The following is a 17,322-nucleotide window of genomic DNA, read 5'->3' as shown; positions in this document are numbered from 1 at the left end:
TGGCATTGCTGAGAGCTGTGGTGTAGGTTGCAGACACAGCTTGGATCCTGTGTTTCTGTGGCTGTAGTGTAGGCTGGTGGGTAGAGCTCTTATTGGACCCCTAGCCTGGGAACCTCCATATGCCACAGGTGTGGCCCTAAAAAAAAAAAACTTTTGGCGAACAAAAGTCTGGGACAGGAGTTCCCGTCGTGGCGCAGAGGTTAACGAATCCGACTAGGAACCATGAGGTTGCGGGTTCGGTCCCTGCCCTTGCTCAGTGGGTTAACAATCCGGCGTTGCCGTGAGCTGTGGTGTAGGTTGCAGATGCGGCTCGGATCCCGCGTTGCTGTGGCTCTGGCGTAGGCTGGCGGCTACAGCTCCGATTAGACCCCTAGCCTGGGAACCTCCATATGCCGCGGGAGTGGCCCAAAGAAATAGCAAAAAGACCAAAAAAAAAAAAAAAAAAAAAAAAATCTGGGACATAGATGGCTTCACAGGCAAATTCTATCAAACATTTAGAGAAGAGCTAACACCTATCTCTCTGAAACTATTCCAAAAAATTGCAGAGGAAGGAAAACTCCCAAACTCATTCTATGAGGTTACCATCACCCTGTTACCAAAACCAAAGATATCACAAAAAAAGAAAATTATAGGCCAATATCACTGATGAATATAGACGCAAAAATATTCAACAAAATACTAGCAAACCAAATCCAACAATACATTAAAAGGACTGTACACCATGATCTAGTGGTATTCATCCCAGGAATGCAAAGATTTTTCAATATTTGCAAATCAATCAGTGTGATACACCACATTAACAAACTGAAGAATAAAAACCATATGATCTTCTCAACAGATGCAGAAAAATCCTGTGACAAAATCCAACACCCATTTCTGATAAAAACCCTTCAGAAAGTGGGCATAGAAGGAACCTACCTCAACATAATAAAGGCCATATATGACAAACCACAGCTAACATTATTCTCAATGATGAAAAGCTGAAAGAATTCCTGCTAAGATCAGGAACAAGACAAGGATGTCCGCTTCTGCCACTATTATTCAATATAGTTTTGGAAGTCCTAGCCACAACAATCAGAGAAGAAAAAGAAATAAAATAAATCCAAATTGGAAAGGAAGAAGTAAAACTATCACCGTTTGCAGATGACATGACACTATACCTAGAAAATCCTAAAGATGCTACCAGAAAACTGTTAGAGCTTATCAATGAACTTGGTAAAGTTGCAGGGTACAAAATTAACACACAGAAATCAACTGTACTTCTATATACTAACAATGAAAGATCAGAAAAAGAAATTAAGGAAACAATCCCATTCACCATTGCATCAAAAAGAATAGAATAGTTAGGAATAAACCTACCTAAAGAGAAAAAAGACCTCTAGTCTAAAAACCATAAGACGCTGATGAAAGAAATCAAAGATGACACAAAGAGATGGAAAGATATACCATGCTCCTGGATTGTAAGAATCAATATTGTCAAAATGACTATACTACCAAAGGCAATCTATAGTTTCAAAACAATCACTATCCAGTTACCAATGGCATTTTTCACAGAACTAGAGCAAAATATTTTAAAATTTGTTTGGAAGCACAAAGACCCAGAATAGCCAAAGCCATCTTGAGAAAGAAAAATAGAGCTGGAAGAATCAGACTCCCTGACTTCAGACTATACTACAAAGCTATAGTCATCAAAACAATATGGTATTGGCACACACACACAAAGAAAACAGAAATATAGATCAGTGGAACAGGAGAGAAAACCCAGAATTCACCCCAAGCACCTATAGTCAACTAATCTATGACAGAGAATAAAATATACAATGGAGAAAAGATGGTCCCTTCAATAAGTGGTGCTGGGAAAACTGGACAGCTTCATGTAAAAGAATGAAATTAGAACACTCCCTAACACCATACACAAAATTAAACTCAAAATGGATTAAAGACCTAAATATAAGATTGGTACTATAAAACTCTTAAAGGAAAACATAAGCCAAACACCCTCTGATATAAACCACAGCACTATCTTCTCAGAACCACCTCCTAGAGTAATGATAATAAAAACAAAAATTAAAAAATGAGACCTAAATAAACTTAAAAGGTTTTTTTTGGGGGGGGGTTTTGTTGTTGTTGTTGTTGTTTTTGTTTCTTAGGGCCGCACCGTCAACATATGGAGGTTCCCAGGCTAGAAGTCCAACTGGAGCTATAGCCACCAGCCTACACCACAGCCATAGCAATGCAGGATCCGAGCCACATCTGCAACCCACACCACAGCCCATGGCAATGCCGGATACTTAACCCACTGAGCAAGGCCAGAGATCAAACCTGCGTCCTCATGGATGCCAGTCAGGTTCATTAACTGCTGAGCCACAATGCGAACTCCTAAACTTAAAAGGTTTTGCACAGCAAAGAAAACCCTAAACAAAACAAAAAGACAATCCATGGAATGAGAGAAAATATTTGCAAATGAAGCAACTGATAAGGGATTAATCTCCAAAATATATAAAATGCCTCCTGCAGCTCAATACAAAAAAGAAAACATGCAACAGAAGAAAGGCTGGGGGGAAAATGTAATTGTAATGTATACATGTAAGGATAACCTGACCCCCTTGCTGTACAGTGGGAAAATAAAAAAAAATAAAAAAGACAAAAAAAAAGGAAACAAAAAAAAAAAAACATCAAAAGATGTGCAGAAGGGAGTTCCCTTCATGGCTCAGCAGTTAGCAACTTGGATCCATGATGATGTGGGTTCAATTTCGGGCTTTGTGCAGTAGGTTGAGGATCCAGTGTTGCCATGGGCTGTGGTGTGGGTTCCAGACGTGGTGTAGGTCACAGATGCAGCTCAGATCCTGCATTGCTGTGGCTGTGGCATAGGGTGGCAGCTACAGCTCTGATTTGACTCCTAACCTGGGAGCTTCCATGTGCTGTGGATGTGGCCCTTAAGAGAAAAAAAAAAAAAATGGGCAGAAGATCTAAATACACAATTCTCCAAAGAAGACTTACAGATGGCCAAAAAACACATGAAAAGATTCTCAAAATCACTAATTATTAGAGAAATGCAAATCAAAGCTACTGTGAGGTCCTACCTTACACCAGCCAGAATGGCCATCATCAAAAAGTCTATAAGCAATAAATGCTGGAGAAAGCATGGAGAAAAGGGAACCCTCTTACACTGTTGGTGGTGGGAATGTAAATTGGTGCAACTGCTATGGAAAACAGTATGGAGATTCCTCAATAACCTAAAAACAGAATTACCATTACCATTTGATCTAGTAATCCCACTCCTGGGCAACTATCCAGAGAAAACCATGACTCATAAAGACACATGTACTCCAATGTTCATAGCAGCACTATATACAATAGTCAAGACATGGAAGCAACCTAAATGTCCATTGACAGAGGAGTGGATAAAGAAGATGTGGTACATATATACAATGGAATATTACTCAGCCATAAAAAGGAATGAAATAATGTCATTTGCAGCAGCATGGATGGACCTAGAAATTATCATGCTAAGTGAAGTTAGACAGTGAGACACAAATGCCATATGCTATCACTTACATGGGTAATCTAAAAAAAAAAAAAAAAAAAAGGGATACAATGAAGTTATATGCAAAACAGAAACTGACTCATAGACTTTGTGAAACTTATGGTTACCAAAGGACACAGATTGGTGGGGGGAAGGATGGGCTGGGGGTTTAGGATGGAAATGTAAAATTGGGTTGCACAACTATAAATATAATAACATTCATTGAAAAAAAAATGGTGCAATTGCTTTGGAAAGCAGTTTGGTGGTTCCTCAAATTCTTAAACACAGTTAAAATATGACCCAGCATTTCTATCTCTGGGTATGTACCCAAGAGGACTGAAAGTATATGTCCACACAATATCTTTTTTTTCTTTGTTTTCTTTTTTAAGGCCGTACCCGAGGCATATGGAAGTGCCTGGGCTAGGGGTCAAATTGGAGCTGCAGCTGCTGGCCTACACCACAGCCACAGCAACTCCGGATCCAAGCCACATCTGCAACCTATGCCACAGCTTGTGGCAAACACAGATCCTTATCCCACTGAGCAAGGCCAGGGATTGAACCCACATCCTCATGGACACTACATCTGGTTCTTAACCCACTAAGCCACAACAGGAATTCCCTCTCCACAATATCTTGTATACGAATGCTCATAGCATTATGATTATTACTATAATGCCCCCCAAATGGAAACAACCCAAATACCTACCAACTGATGAAATGGACAAACAAAATGTGGACAAAATTTTATAATTCAACCATAAAAGGAATATACTATTGACACATGTTACAACATGAATGAAGCTTAAAGACACTCTAAAGGAAAAGACAGTCACAGAAGACCAAGTATCATATGATTCCACGTGGAAGAAATGTCCAGAATTGGCAAATCCTCAGAGAAGGAGAGTCTTTGCCAGGGGCTGGAGGGAGAGGAGAATGGGAAATGACTAATGTGCACAGGTTTTCTTTCTAGGGTGATGAAATTGTTCTGGAATTAGACAGTGATCATGGCCACACAACTTTGTGAATACCTAAAAGACAACTGAATGGCACACTTTAAAAGGGTGACTTTTATGGTGTGTGCATGGTATCTGGATGATGAGGATGGGAAAGGGGAAAGGGAAGGAGAAGGAGAGTAGTCTGGGGTCTCAAGGACCCTAACATTTACAGGCTGTGTAGAGGAAGAGGAGTCCTCTAAGGAAACTAGGAGAAAGTGGTCCAAGAGGTAGGAAGAAAACTGGGTGTTGTCATGGAAAACAAAGGAGTGCTTCAAAAAGGAGGAATGGGAAAGCAGTGAAGTTCGCTGAGAGGCCAGGTAGGAGGAGGATGAAAGGCAGTTACCAACTTTAGCAACAAGGAGAGGATCTGCAACTTTAGCCAGGACCCTATGGTGCAGTAGTGGGGGAGGGGGGGCGATGTCTGAATTCAGACTTTAAAGTCTGCCCCTCCTTCCTGCCTCCCACGCTGGTGACTGCATCTCAGGGACAGACAGTGAGGACAGGCCTCTGAGCCCAAGAGAAGGTGCTGCTGCGCACAGCTGAAAGCCCAGGCCACCGGCCAGCTCAGCGCCTCATCAACCTCAGATCCTGCCTTCCTCCCAGTGAAGGACCGTGGCAATTCTGGGGGATGGAAAGGAGAAGGGACTGCTCCTCCCTCTCCTGGTCCCCTGAGGGGTGTGTCTGCGGTCGGGAGGGAGGGGTGGTGCCCTTGCCCGTAGCCTCTCCCCTGGACAAGCCTTCCCCTGCCATCCTCACCGGACGCTCCTCCTCAGCCCCTGATACGTCTCTGCCTCAGCCCAGGAACCACAAGTCTATTTTCTGTGCCTGCCTTTGGAAGGGCTGGAAAGCCCAGCGCCACGAGCGCAGAGAAGGCAGCCACACCCAGAATTCCAGCACCACACTTAACGCCCCATGCCAAAGAGTCTGCCCCGCCACCCACGACTGCTTGGTGGGGGCTGGCGGGTGCTTAGGCAGAAGAGCAAACACTTGCACAGACTCTGGGGCTGTTGAAGTGCAACTGTCGCGCCTGTCCCTCCTGCTCCCTGAAAAGGAAGCCCAGGCCCGGATTGAGAACCAAACCCAGTAGCTGACCCGTATTTGGGGCATCCCAGGCATGGTCCAGCTCTGCGAACTGCTGCAGGCTCCAACTACCTCGAAACCCTCAGGCGCGTTCGAGTGAGCGATGAACTACTCCTAAAGAGCTCACTGGGTCCTGGGACCTCTTCCTCCAGGGAAAACCCCAGATTGTCTAATAGTGGAAAACCCCTAGGAATGCCTGTGTATACCACTACAATTCAACATTATTCTGGAAGTTCTAGCCACTGCACAAAGACATGGGGAAAAAATGGTTCATGTATTAAAAAGAGATGATTATTATTTGAAAGATGGTAACATATATACTAGCTAGAGGACATATAATCAACTGGAAAATCGTAAGACAGTGGCATGCATACTCTTCCATTCGGGTACTGGACCAGGCAGCTGTGATGAGAGTACACATATAATACACTCTTGCAAACTTAATTGCTACTCTAGTGGTTACAATATGAACATAAAAATCAACAGTTTATCAGTAGACCTGCAATAAGGTTATAAAATATAACTAGTGAAAAAATTCCATTCATATGGCCACAACTCATATACCTGAGAATAAACTTTTAATATGTAGAAAATCTATGAGAAGAAAACCACAGACATTTTCTGAATGACATAAGATGTGAATAAATGGAGAGAGAAACTCTGTTCTTGAGTGGGAAGATTGAGAGCTTTAAAGAAGCAAATTTATCCCAAATTGCATGCGGAGGCTTTGCCCCACCAAAAGTCTGAACAGATGACAAAGCTAGAGCAATTAAACTTACTACTTCAAGAAACATTAATATGTCAATAAAACAGAAGAGGGAGTCTAGAACATGAGCTAGGGGTATCTGAGATTTTAGTATACAATAAAGAAGCTGTTTCAAATACATACATGAAGGATAGATTGTGCAATAAATGGTATTGGGCAATTGGTTACCTCACATCATTCACAGAAGTAAATTCCAAATAGATTAAATAACCAAATATTTTATAAATCAATTAAGAACTAAAACTAAAATAGAGGAGAACATTATATCAGGAAAAGTATTTCTAAACAAGATATAAAATGCAGAGCACAGGAGTTCCCATCATGGCACAGTGGAAAAAAATCCGACTAGGAACCATGAGGTTCTGGGTTCAATCCCTGGCCTCGCTCAGTGGGTAAAGGATCTGGCGTTGCTGTGGCTGTGGTGTAGGCCTGTAGCTCCAACTGGACCTCTAGCTTGGGAACCTCCATATGCCATGGGTGTGGCCCTAAAAAGCAAAAAAAAAAAAAAAAAATCCAGAGCACAAAAAAAATATTTAATTGCCTAAAAATTAAAATCCTTTGTACACCAAAATTTAAATTAACAAAGGATTGGTGTTTTTAACCTGCAATGAGTTCATCCAAGTCAATAAGGAAAAGATAATCTAGTAGTTAACTGAGTAAGGAATATGAACAGGCAAGTCACAAGAGAAGAAATCTCTCTCTTGCCTGTCTTATTGGTAAACATTAAAAAATTATGGTGCTTATCCCACTCCTGGGCATCTACCCAGAGAAAACCATGACTCAAAAAGACACATGTACTCCAGTGTTCATTGCAGCAGTATTTACAATAGCCAAGACATGGAAACAACCTAAATGTCCATCGACAGAGGAGTGGATCAAGAAGATGTGGTACATATACATGGTGGAATATTACTCATCCATTAAAAGGAAGGAAATAATGGCATTTGCAGCAATGCGGATGGACCTAGAAATTATCATGCTAAGTGAAGTCAGTCAGACCATGAGACACCAACATCAAATGCTATCACTTACATGTAGAATCTAAAAAAAGGACACAATGAACTTCTTTGCAGAACAGATACTGACTCATAGACTTTGAAAAACTTATGGTTTCCAAATGAGACCAGTTGGGGGTGAGGGGATGCACTGAGGAGACTTTGAAAAACTTATGGTTTCCAAATGAGACCAGTTGGGGGTGAGGGGATGCACTGAGGGTTTGGGATGGAAATGGTATAAAATTTGGTTGTGATGATTGTTGTACACCTATAAATGTAATAAAATTCCCTGAGTAATTAAAAAAATTATAGTGCTCAAAATTACCAAGGGCTCAGAAAATAAGCATCCAGACTGAAAACTGAGTTAATCTTTCTGGCATGTATCAAATGCCTTAAGAAATGCAAATTCATTGATCTTAAAACTCCACCTCATGGAATATGGTATAAGGAAATAAATGGACAAGTAGGCAAAAATTTATATTCATGTGGCTAACAATTACTAGGAAAAAAGGTAGAAATACCAAACAATATTTTATCAGTACAATAGATTCCTATGCAATTGACTAAAAGAATATAGCTGCGTGTGTTAATATGGAAAAAAGTTCAAAATGTGTTGTTTATTAAAAAGTAAGTACAAGTTAGTAACTAAAATAGAATCCATTTATAAAATCTAAAAACCTATATCAAAGAGTAATGATTATATCTCAGGGGAGAATTATGGGGTGATTTTCACTCTCAATGATTTCTGTTTTGTTTGAATTTTTTTGTTTTTACCATTTTTTAAAGTTTTATTGAGGAGTTCCCATCGTGGCTCAGCGGTAAACAAATCTGACTAGGAACCATGAGGTTTCAGGTTCGATCCCTGGTCTTGCTCAGTGGGTTAAGGATCCAGCATTGCCGTGAGCTGTGGTGCAGATCGAAGACGCTGCTTGGATCCCTCGTTTCTGTGGCTCTGGCATAGGCCGGTGGCTACAGCTCCAATTCGAGCCCTAGCCTGGGAACCTCCATATGCCGTGGGTACGGCCCTAAAAAGACCAAAAAAAATTTTTTTTAAGTAATTAAAAAAATAAACACAGGGTTTATTTAACCTGGTACCTACTGCATAGCCCATGACCATATATGAAAAAAAAAAGGAAAAAACAAAACAAAACAAAGATTGTTCACCGAAGTGTATTTAGAAGAGGAAAAAACAAAACAAAACAAAAAGCAACTGTGGTACAATGAGATCAGTGGTGTCTTGGGAGCCCTGGGACACAGGTTTGATCCCCAGCCCCACACAGTGGCTTAAGGATCAGGGGTTGCCACAGCCGTGGCTTAGATCAAAGCTGCGGCTCAGATCTGATCGCTGGGAACTCCATATGGTGAGGTGGCCATAAAAGAAAAAAAGAAAAAACAGGCATGAACAAATTATGCTTAATTCACAGAATGAAAGGCCTTATAACTATTAAAATGATATTTATCAAGTTATTTAATAAAACTGATTACTAAAAATAAGTTTATTAACATGAAGGGTAGCATTATGTAACACTGGAAACAGCATTATGTAGAATGGCATGACTAATAAAATATAAATGGGAAGGATGCTTATCAAAATCCTAACACTATTTTTCTCCACAAGTTGGGATTTTGGATGTTTATTTTCTTCTTTATACTTTGCTGTATATACTTTGCCTAAATTTTATCATCACAATAAACAATTTTCACTTGGTAAAAGAATGAAAAGGAAAAAGGAAAAGGATACAGGAAAAAAAAAAAAAACTTTGTTCCAAGGGTATCCCAATATTAACTAATATTAAGTAATAGACACCTCTGAAATTCCAGACGTCTAAAACCTCATGCTTCTTACATAAAAATCACCAGATTCTAACAGTAAAAGAAACCTTGATTTTTTTTTTTCTTTTTCGTTTTAGGGCCGAACCTAGCCTACGGAGGTTCCCAGACTAGGGGTCGAATCAGAGCTGCAGCTGCTGGCCTACACCACAGTCTCAGCAACTCGGGATCCAAAACATGTCTCCAACTTACACCACAGCCCATGGCAACGCTGGATCCCCAACCCAATGAGGGTGGCCATGGATCAAATCTGCATCATCAAGGATACTAGTTGGATTCATTTCCACTCTGCCACAATGGGAACTCATGAAAGTTGATTTTAAAAATGAACTTTAGGGAGTTCCTTGTGTGGCTCAGTGGTAACAAACCTGACTAGTATCCATGAGGACACAAGTTGATCCCTGGCCTCACCCAGTGGGTCAAGGATCTAGCGTTACCATGAGCTGTAGTGTAGGTTGGCAGCTATAGCTCTGACTTGACCCCTAGTCTGGGAACTTCCATATGATATTGGTGCAGCACTAAAAAGCAAAATAAAAATAAATAAAAATGAACTTCGCCAAATTTCCACATGTGATAAAACTGCACAAAACTAAACAAATGCACACACGCAAATGAATATACATAAAAGTGGAGAAATCTGAGTAAGCTCAAGGGTCAATGGGTGGGATTATCTCAGGGTCAATGGGTGGGAGAAACTGGGTGAAAGGTACATAAGATCTCTGTATTATTTCGTACAATTGCATGTGAAACTACAATTAACTAAAAATTTTTAAATTTTATTTTTTAAAAAAATGAACCTTGCACCTTGAATAGGAAAACAGACCAAGCTTTTCTTAAAGCTGAGGCTTCATCATCAGAGAAGTCTTGTCTCAGATTCTCAAAGTTGGAGACACTGTAGGGAAGCTAATTTTTGGTGAGCATCTACTGTGTCCCAGGTCATTACAACCTGAGAATCTCTGAAGTGAGCCAGATGTGACTCTGTTTTATGGATGAAGGAATGGAGCCAGTAGTAATTCAGCAGTAACTTATGGAGCAAGGATTTGAATCCAGGTCTTTCTAAAAAGCTCCGGCTCTTCCTATTATTCTATCACAGTAACTACATACCTGAGAGTAACTTAAAAGGAAAAAAAAGTATTGAGTGTTATCTATATCACAGTATTTAGTGTGAGGAAATAAATATTTGAGTGGGTGAAAAAAAAGGTGGAGTTGCAATTAGGCACAAGGAACTTCAATATGTGTGCCTACCTGGCAGTACCATCCCTTAGGTACATCACTGCAGCCCTGATTATTACAGAGTTCTTTCCAACACCCACTGAAGCTTGCTCTATCTACTGCTCCTTCACCAAAGAACAAACCTTTGACATCACGTTCCTTTCTTGATAAAACCAGCTCTGCACTGCTGGTGGGACCCATACAGAGTCAGGGCCATGACTACTCCTAATCTCTCTTCTCCTGGGTCAGATACTGCAAGACCCATTAGCTTTCCCACTTAATGCTTTCTCATGGGGCCAAATGGTTATTTCCAGTTCTCTCAAGTCTTCCTCCATCATTATGGACGCTGGCTGACAAACTAATGGAGCCTGGAGTCCAGGCAAGGGTTATAGTGCACCCTTGGAATTTGGGCAGATTTGTCATGTCTTAATAAAGGGACATGTCTCTGGAAAGAGAATATTTCACTTTTATGAGATTTTTAATATAGCCTATGACTCTCCAGATGATAGGAAATACAACTTTAGTTTGATCAGCAACAAAATGGGTTTGAAATATAAACTACAAAACTGGTATCTTTAAAAAGTAAACACTCAGCTGGCAATGAACACCCCTGGTACTTGGATTATGGTGTCCAAATACAATTTCCCACTAAAAGGAACCAGTGCTCCTTAGATAAATGGCTGGTTCCAGATTTGGGGCAGGAAATACACAAATGAGCCTAAAATATCTAATCATACCAGAAAGCAAGGAAGCCATCAAAGACTGAGGTCATAGCACGAGTATTCAGGAGCCAACTTGAAGATTGGACAAAGATGGGACATAAGAATGGTGTCTACACTGGGCTTAAACACATCAAATATGTTTAAATCCATGAGATTTTAGTAATATCAAAATGATTCATTGGTCACCTTTGGTGAATACTAGGTGAATCTCATTTTGAAAACTTGTAAGTAAAAAAGGAAAGAGTTGAGGATTTATTCTGCCTTTCTATGGTACTAGCTATATACCTCAGGCTAACCAAATAGTTGAAGAAAGGTTTTTTGTTTGTTGGCTTTTTAGGGCCGTACCATTGGCAGATGCAAGTTTCCAGGCTAGGGGTCAAGTCGAAGCTGCAGCTACTGACCTATGCCACAGCCACAACAACTCAGTATCCAAGCCCCATCTTTGACCTACATCACAGCTTGCTGCAACACCAGATCCTTAACCCACTGAACAGGGCCGAGGGTGGAACCCACATTCTCATGGATACTAGTTGGGTTCTCAGCCTGATGAGCCACAACAGGAACTCCAAAGAAGGGATATTTCCTTTATAGAAAGATTCAAGCTACTAAATAATGACAGAGTAATAGAATTAGAGTAAGACTCTTTTTTAATCCCTAATGAAATAATAGGTCTGCATGAAATAACCACCAATGGCTGCTAACATTCCCTAAAGATAAATAACCAGACCTTATGTGCTTCCTCAAGTGCTCATTACCTCCTGAATCCAACCAACCTCTAGATCCAACAGCCCGTTTATAGGAAATACAGGAGTCAGAGGAACATTTCCAACAATAATAGCAAACTGGAAAATGGTTTAGGAAAAATGACCCGTTTTTTCCCCAGCAAATAAATTGCAAGAAAAAAGAAGACACGGAAGGGGAACTTAGAGATTATAAAATATTATAGAGATATAGATATACAGATTCAATGTTTCAGCCAGTTATATAAACCTCATTTGGATCCTTATTAAAAATTTTTAGGAGTTATCATTGTGGCTCAGCGGTAATGAATCTGACTAATATCCATGAGGATGTGGGTTCCTTCCCTGGTCTCACTCATTGGGTTAATGACCTGGTGTTGCCGTGAGCTGTGGTGTAGGTCACAAACATGGCTCAGACCTGGCGTGGCTGTGGCGCAGGCCACCAGCTATAGCTCTGATTCGTCCTCTAGCCAGGGAACTTCTATACACCACAGGCATGGCCCTACAAAACAAAAACAAGAACAAAAATTTTAAATGGCACGAAAACATTTATGAGAGATAGCTAGTCGGCATTTAAAGGGGGATCTTTAAATGCCGACTAGCTATCTGATGATTTGAAAGAGTTATTATTTTTTAGGTGTGAAATGGTATTGTAGTTATATTTTTTAAAGATCTTATCTTTTGGAGTTCCCGTTATGGCTCAGTGGTTAACGAATCTGAATCTGACTAGGAACCATGAGGTTTTGGGTTCGATCCCTGGCCACACTCAGAGGGTTGAGTATCCGGCATTGCTGTGAGCTGTGGCGTAGGTCACAGATGCAGCTTGGATCTGGTGTTGCTATGGCTGTGGCATAGGCTGGCAGCTATAGCTCCGATTGGACCCCTAACCTGGGAAGCTCCATATGCCCTAAGTGCAGCCCTAGAAAAAGACAAAAAGACTAAAAAAAAAAAAAATCTATCTTTTATAGATACACACTGAAATAGTTGTGGATGAAATAATATATCTTAGATTTGCTTCAAAATAATCCAGGAGTGATGGAGAAAGGAGGCCCATAATTTGATAATTGCTGCAGCTGGGTAAGGGGCACATGCTGTTTTTTGTACTAGTCTCTCCTTTTGTACGTGTGGGAAATTCTCCACAACAAAAAGACTCAACAATTAAATATAGAAACATTTTTCAATTTGTTTGGTAATCAAGGGAGCCATATGAATATCAATTCTGAGATACTATCTCTGGGTTATTCTGGGTTATTTTAAAATAAAATTTCTGAGTAGACCTTCAAAATTCAAAAATTATTATTATTATTATTAGATGAAGGAAAGTGCAGCGTTTATTGCAGGGCACAAGCAAGGAGTGCAGGCAGCTCACGCTCAAAAGGTCTGAACTCCTTGATGGCTTTCAGGGAAAGTTTTTTTTTTTTAATTCAATGAATTTTATTACATTTATAGTTATACAACGATCATCACAACCCAATTTTATAGCATTTTCATCCCAAAAAATTATTTTAAAATAACATTTTGTGTGGCCCTGGTGATTATGGCCAAGTTTCAAATAATTTGATTAACGTCAACGCATATTACAAATATTTAATTAAAAAAAAGAAACACTGGAGTTTCCTTGTGGTGCAGCAGGTTAAGGATCTGGCATTTTCACTGCTGTGATGTGGGTTCAATTCCTGGCCCAGGAAGTTCCACACACCACGGATGCAGCCAAATTATATATGTGTGTAATTTTTTTCACTATAGACGAGGAAGTGAGAAAAGCACTCTTACAACCAGTCACAGCTGTTTGCTCAGGCAGCGCACTCATGCTGCTGCTCTGACCCTAAGTCAGTGAACAAAGGGACATCAATTAAATGAAATACCGGTAGGATTCTGACAATCTTTTACTGTACTGTGATGTGCCAGTCAACACGTGAGCGGGAAAAGCAATTTGTGTCTGATTTTTTGTTTTCTTTTTAGGACCGCATCTTCAGCATATGGAAGTTCCCAGGCTAGGGGTTGAATCAGAGCTGTATCTGCCAGCCTACACCACAGCCACGGCAATGCCACATCCGAGCCACTGAGTGAGGCCAGGTTTCAAACCTGCATCCTCATGGATACTAGCTGGGTTCTTAACCCGCTGAGCCACAACAGGAACTCCCATGTTTGATGTATATGCTTTTTAGTTAGTATTTTTTAAAAATAGCATCAGCCAAAAGCCAATGTCCTATTAAAAATGAACAGTGTGATTTTAAACATCACCTGAGGAAACACTAATTTAGGACAAAGACTTAAAGACTGGTGCAACCTCCACAAGTTATTAAAACACTCCAGTTCTAAATCATGACCAAGCATTTCTGAACTAACGAAAATGTCTGGGAGTTCCCATATCATGGCTCAGTGATTAATGAATCCGACTAGGAACCATGAGGTTGCAGGTTCGATCCCTGGCCTCGCTCAGAGGGTTAAGGATCCAGTGTTGCCGTGAGCTGTGGTGTATGTCGAAGACGCAGCTCGGATCCCATGTTGCTGTGGCTCTGGCATAGGCTGGTAGCAACAGCTCTGATTAGTCCCCTAGCCTGGGAACCTCCATATGCCATGGAAGCGGCCCTAGAAAAGGCGAAAAGACAAAAAAAAAAAAAAAAAAAAAAGAAAGAAAATGTCTGGTTGTGGTGGGGAGAAGGAACCAGCTTGCCCTGCAGACACTTATATTCATGGGAACAGGGATGCCCTGGGGAGGCAGGTACTTCTTAGTTACAAAGGAAGATCTGTTCCCAGGGCCTTCTGTCCTCCCCTTCCTCCTCTTTTCCTACATTATTAAATAGCTGGGAAATTAATCAAAGCTTCAAAAGTTGGTGATAACAGGTGGTGATAGAAGGATGCCCTGCAGCCCAGGCGAATAGCAGCACCATGGCCAAGACTGACTCCATGCCAGAACTACCCTTGTATAAGAGATAGCTGCAGAATTGGGCGGAGGGGAATTATTTTCACTTTTCAGGAAAGGAGAAAAGCAAATTATTTTCTGGTATCTAGACTCACACACTGGACACCAAAGTGGAATGCTGCATGGGTATGAATTCATGGGCTTTCCACAGGTAGTCATAGCAATGAAGCAATTATGTAAGAGATAAAATACCTTCAGAAATCAAGGAGGAAACAGGCTAGTTGGCAGAAGCACTGAATGACTGCCTGGGGAAGGCCTTTAAGGAGCCAGCAATCCAATCTCCTTACCTCATGATGGCAAAGCAGTGTGGGTACCTAACTTGTCCCAGGTCACAGCAAAATAGGCTCTTCACCTTGGTCTGATAAATATGGTATGTGGCATTCAAGGGCCACAACCTCACCAGGTTAAGGACTGGGAGGGGCCACCCAAGCAGGCACATGAAAGAGCTTCAAGGAGTTTGGCTGGCATAGCCTATCTTGAGTAGTGCCGACCTCAACCTCAGGGGGTCCTCCTAGGTGGATAGATTGGCACACAGATCCTTCTGGTCTGCACTAAAGCTTCGAAGACTCACCTAAGCTCAGAAATTTCAAGCAACCAGTAACATCAAGGCATGGATAGGACCTTGGCTGTCCCCTCTAGGCTATTCAGAAAATTCTCCCAAAGGTAAGTCAGGAAAGAGAAGTTCGATTTGGTCCCAGCAGAAATGCTCCTGGAAGCTCAGTGGCAGCTTGTGGCAGCTTTGGGCTCTAAACCTGCCCATTTGCCCCAGAGATGCTCACTGTTGACTGGTCCTGTCAAACAATAGCCTCAGACCTGAAAGCAGCTGCCTGTGCAAACAGAGTACTGTGATAGGAGCATACTGGCCCCCTCAGTGCAGGAGGGGAGGGACACCCTATCCTCCACTCCCTGCAACCCCAAAGTCTTCAGTCTGAAAGGAGCTGGACTTCAGAGCCATCTGGAGGTGTACATGAGGAAAAGGCAGGATTGTCAGGACAGTCTCTCATTCCCTAGAAGCCTAATTCCTCCAAGGATGGATGGGGCAAGCAAAGCAAAGAAGGGCAAGTGCCAGCTGGGTAGAGCTCCACCAGCCTCTCTGGGGACAGGACAGAGAGAGCCCTTAAACATTCCACTAGCTCCATATAGACTGGGCACTGGGCTCACACACTTTCACCCTATCTGCCCCAGTGCTAGCTGGCCAGGGGTGCCAGGCGCCCTCCAGAGCTCAGGCTGTGGGGGTTGAGACCTGGGCAAAGGCAGGAATTTACAGGTTCATCCACTGGCTCTTTTTCCCAAAAACCTCTACCTCCAGGGCCCCATGACCTCAGGGGACAGAGACCCCAATTCATGGTGTCACCTGAAACGCCACCTCCCGCCTTCCCTGCCTCCCTGCCCCTTCCCTAGCTCCAAGAATTTTGCTTCCTCCGAGGGCGAGGGTGGAAGAGATCTTGAGGCTGAGAGACTGGCCCCAGCCCGCCCGACCGGGGCCGTCCTGACGCGCAGGTGCGGCCGTCGTGCTGGGGCAGCTCCACGTTGCCTCCTGGGCAGCTCAGCGCCGCTACAATTGCACACCCGGTTAGGCGAGGAGAGAGGCTGACCCTTCCAGGGGCCAAAAGGAATGCCCCGGCCCTTGGGTGGGGGGCAGTCAGGACTTGGGGTCGATATGGCTGGGGAATGAATGAATGACCGACCAACGACGGCGGAGAAGGGTGGTGGTGGACCCTGGGAGGTACCCCGAGGAGGGTGACCTCCGCCTCCCTGATGCCGCCCAGACGTGCCTCATCCCCCAGGGTCAGGGGGTGCAGCACGAAGCGCCGACAGACGGACATCCCGCCTCCACGCGAAGACCTAGCAGCCCAGGAAGCGCTCGGGCCCGCGCAGCGCAGTTTTGGAGCTGAGCCCGCATTCCGGCGGCTGGGAAGTGTCTGCCCCGCGGGCAGAAAGCTCGGAAGTGCGGCGGCCGCCGGTCCAGTCGGACAGCGTCCCTTCGAGGCGGCCTCTGGGACCCCGCGCGGTCCGCGAGTCACAGACCCTTACCTGCAGGACTCCGCAGCCTCGCCTCGGCTCACGGCAGTCATCTCGGAGCCTCCAGGTCGGTGGAAACATCGCGGCTGGATTGAACACTCACCCACGATCTCCTCGGAGGACACGCCCCCGAACGCCCATTGGCTGCCCGTGCGGGGCGGGTCCAGCCCATTGGCAGTTCCTCCCTCTCTCCAGATCTAAGTGGGGTCCCAAGTTCTGCTCGGATCCTACGGCTCGGTCCACCCGATTGTCCGTCTGGGTCTACTCTTCACAGCGAGGGCCTTAGGTGCCTGCTCCACGTTCTTCCTCTTTAGCGCATTAGCCTTGGAGCCCGAGGCCTCTGCAGCAACCAATTCCCGCCCGCCTCCAAAACCTCCCAAACCTAAGTTCCAGGGCAGTTTCAATTTCTCTTCACAATAGAAGAGGATATGAGTAGGGAACACCAGAGGGAATTTTGAACAAGAGTCGGATGTCGGATAGCTCCGGAGATGAAATGATTCATGTACTT

General features: G+C 43.0%; 1 protein-coding gene across 8 annotated transcripts in view; it reads right to left on the bottom strand.

Moving 5' to 3' along the window:
* GRAMD2A (GRAM domain containing 2A) overlaps positions 1–17,216 on the bottom strand; it is a 44,947-nt gene extending 27,731 nt beyond the window's left edge. For 4 of the 8 annotated variants that reach the window (XR_014810608.1, XR_014810607.1, XM_013978112.3 and 1 more), the window contains exon 1: positions 16,827–17,189. Coding sequence is in view for 3 of the 8 variants with exons in the window: in XM_013978112.3 (XP_013833566.1) it covers positions 16,827–16,867 (41 nt within the window). In the remaining 5 variants the exon portion in view is untranslated. Of the gene's footprint in view, positions 1–16,826 lie in introns of all 8 variants that reach the window. The other 4 variants (XM_013978113.3, XM_084968918.1, XM_084968923.1 and 1 more) reach the window with 4 other exon arrangements.
* Between the last annotated feature and the right edge of the window lie 106 nt (positions 17,217–17,322).

The sequence above is a fragment of the Sus scrofa genome, chromosome 7 (assembly GCF_054392235.1).
Source record: "Sus scrofa isolate SSC_HxYL_T2T_F1_AM1 chromosome 7, Sscrofa_HxYL_maternal_Yorkshire_Landrace_v2.0, whole genome shotgun sequence".
NCBI lineage: Eukaryota > Metazoa > Chordata > Mammalia > Artiodactyla > Suidae > Sus > Sus scrofa.
Note: the sequence above shows the minus strand (reverse complement) of the source record. Positions and strands in the feature narration are given on the sequence as shown.